This window comes from Halyomorpha halys, unplaced genomic scaffold, assembly GCF_000696795.3.
Source record: "Halyomorpha halys isolate HHAL.00 unplaced genomic scaffold, Hhal_1.1 Scaffold2.1, whole genome shotgun sequence".
Classification (NCBI taxonomy): domain Eukaryota; kingdom Metazoa; phylum Arthropoda; class Insecta; order Hemiptera; family Pentatomidae; genus Halyomorpha; species Halyomorpha halys.
Genome location: NW_027111560.1, coordinates 1,146,363 through 1,148,194, shown reverse-complemented (window position 1 = coordinate 1,148,194; position 1,832 = coordinate 1,146,363). Strand labels below are relative to the sequence as shown.

At 27.6% G+C, this 1,832-nt stretch overlaps 1 protein-coding gene across 19 annotated transcripts in view; it reads left to right on the top strand.

Moving 5' to 3' along the window:
* The window catches only part of Tm1 (tropomyosin 1), a 195,718-nt gene that overhangs the window by 158,273 nt on the left and 35,613 nt on the right, over positions 1–1,832 (top strand). For 10 of the 19 annotated variants that reach the window (XM_014417408.3, XM_014417238.2, XM_067049609.1 and 7 more), the window contains one exon: positions 75–192. In XM_014417408.3, the coding sequence (XP_014272894.1) occupies positions 75–192 (118 nt within the window). Of the gene's footprint in view, positions 1–74; positions 193–1,088; positions 1,207–1,832 lie in introns of all 19 variants that reach the window. The other 9 variants (XM_067049611.1, XM_067049619.1, XM_014417559.2 and 6 more) reach the window with 1 other exon arrangement.

Below are 1,832 nucleotides of genomic sequence, written 5' to 3'. Positions count from 1 at the left end.
AAAGAAATAAGTGACCATACAAAAAATGTTTTTCCTAATGTGTGCAATTTATTAACATTTTAATGTCATGAAAGGATACGGAAAGCATTGGAGAACAGGACAAACATGGAAGACGACAGGGTGGGTAGCTTAGAAGCACAACTCGCCCAGGCAAAACTGATTGCTGAAGAAAGTGACAAAAAATATGAAGAGGTAAGAGGAAATAATTGACGGATAGAAACATTTAGTTATCACCTGGTTCTGAACAAATTTATGTGAACAGAGATTTAAACTTTTAAGTTTTAATCAGTATTTTTGGTCTATGTTTCCTTTATTCTGGATTCTGCATTATGTATTTTAAACTTTTCTGAACCTTAATAACTCAAAAAATGCGAACTACTTCAAAGTTGTATACTAAATTAAAATCCTCTTAAGTCTTTATAATGTTTAAAAGATATATAATCCCTTGATATTGATTTACATAAAAATAGAAGATATTTAACAAAGAAATTAAATATTGATTAAAAATGAAACTAATGATAATCTGTGATTTCAAAACATTCCGTCGGATAATTGCTATATCCGTATCAATACTTTTCATTCAAGAAATTTATTTATCGATACTGTCTTCTGATAATTCCTGGAGTACTCTGCCTTATTTTGTCCACCAATACCACTATCTATATTTTCAAGCTATTATTTTCAATATTTGTCTTCTTCGTTCATTATTTTTGTATAAGAAGAATTAGAAAATATTGAATTATAATTAGATTAAATAAGGAAAAATAAATATTTTTTTAAAGCAACAAGTTATTTATTTATTTTAAAAACTCACAAAATATTTAATTAATTAATGATCTGAATCCTTCTCGAAAAAAATTACAGACTAATCATTTAAATATTCTTTTAATTTTTTTTAATTCACTATTGTGAATAACCAGGTTGAAATAACTAGATGTTTCTATTTAGTCAGCAATATAACTTTTCCTTTTTTTTTTCAGGTATTATTAAAATCTGGGTTATACGGCAGCATAGTTTTTACTTGTTAGATTTATATTTTTTTTTTTTATAAATACAGTTTAAATTCAATTTTATTCTGAAAATCTCAGGCAGAGAAAGGTTCTTGAGAACCGCAGCTTGGCTGATGAAGAGCGTATGGATGCACTTGAGAATCAGCTGAAAGAAGCCAGATTTCTGGCTGAAGAAGCTGATAAGAAATATGATGAGGTGATTAATTATCAGAGGCGTGACTAACTAATATTTAAATGTTGTGTGATTTGTTTTCATGAAGCGTTCGTAATGAAAAATATTTCTTAGTGTGTTTGGACCAAAGAGTGTCTTGATTAATCTGTTTTTATATTTTATCGGTGTTTATAAAGATGTCGAAAATAATTTAATAATTAAGTTATTTGAGTGAAATATTTTAGAGTCGGAGATATTATTGAAAGAATTCAGCATCTAGCAGTTAAGTACCTAAAACAGCAGAAAATAATTAACCAACCAATATTTACATATTCAGGTATCATCAGGATAGAAAAAGATGAGTATACATAAATACAGACCAGAGATAGCACATCTTATACTAATAGTGTTTGTTAAATTGTATCAGTAACGTTTCTTATGTCTTTATTAAGATGTCAGCATTAAAGTATTTTTTAAAAATATTATAATAAATTAAATCAAAAATAATTGCCAAGCAATACCTTTTTAAAAAGAATCAGTTTAAATAGACACATTCAACATTTCCAATTGACATGTCGTATAAGGTAGGCCATGACAGATTTGTGACTTAGAAATCACAAAAACATGACAGTTTTGGCCATTTTTGTCCTAAAAGGCTTGTTCATGTTTTC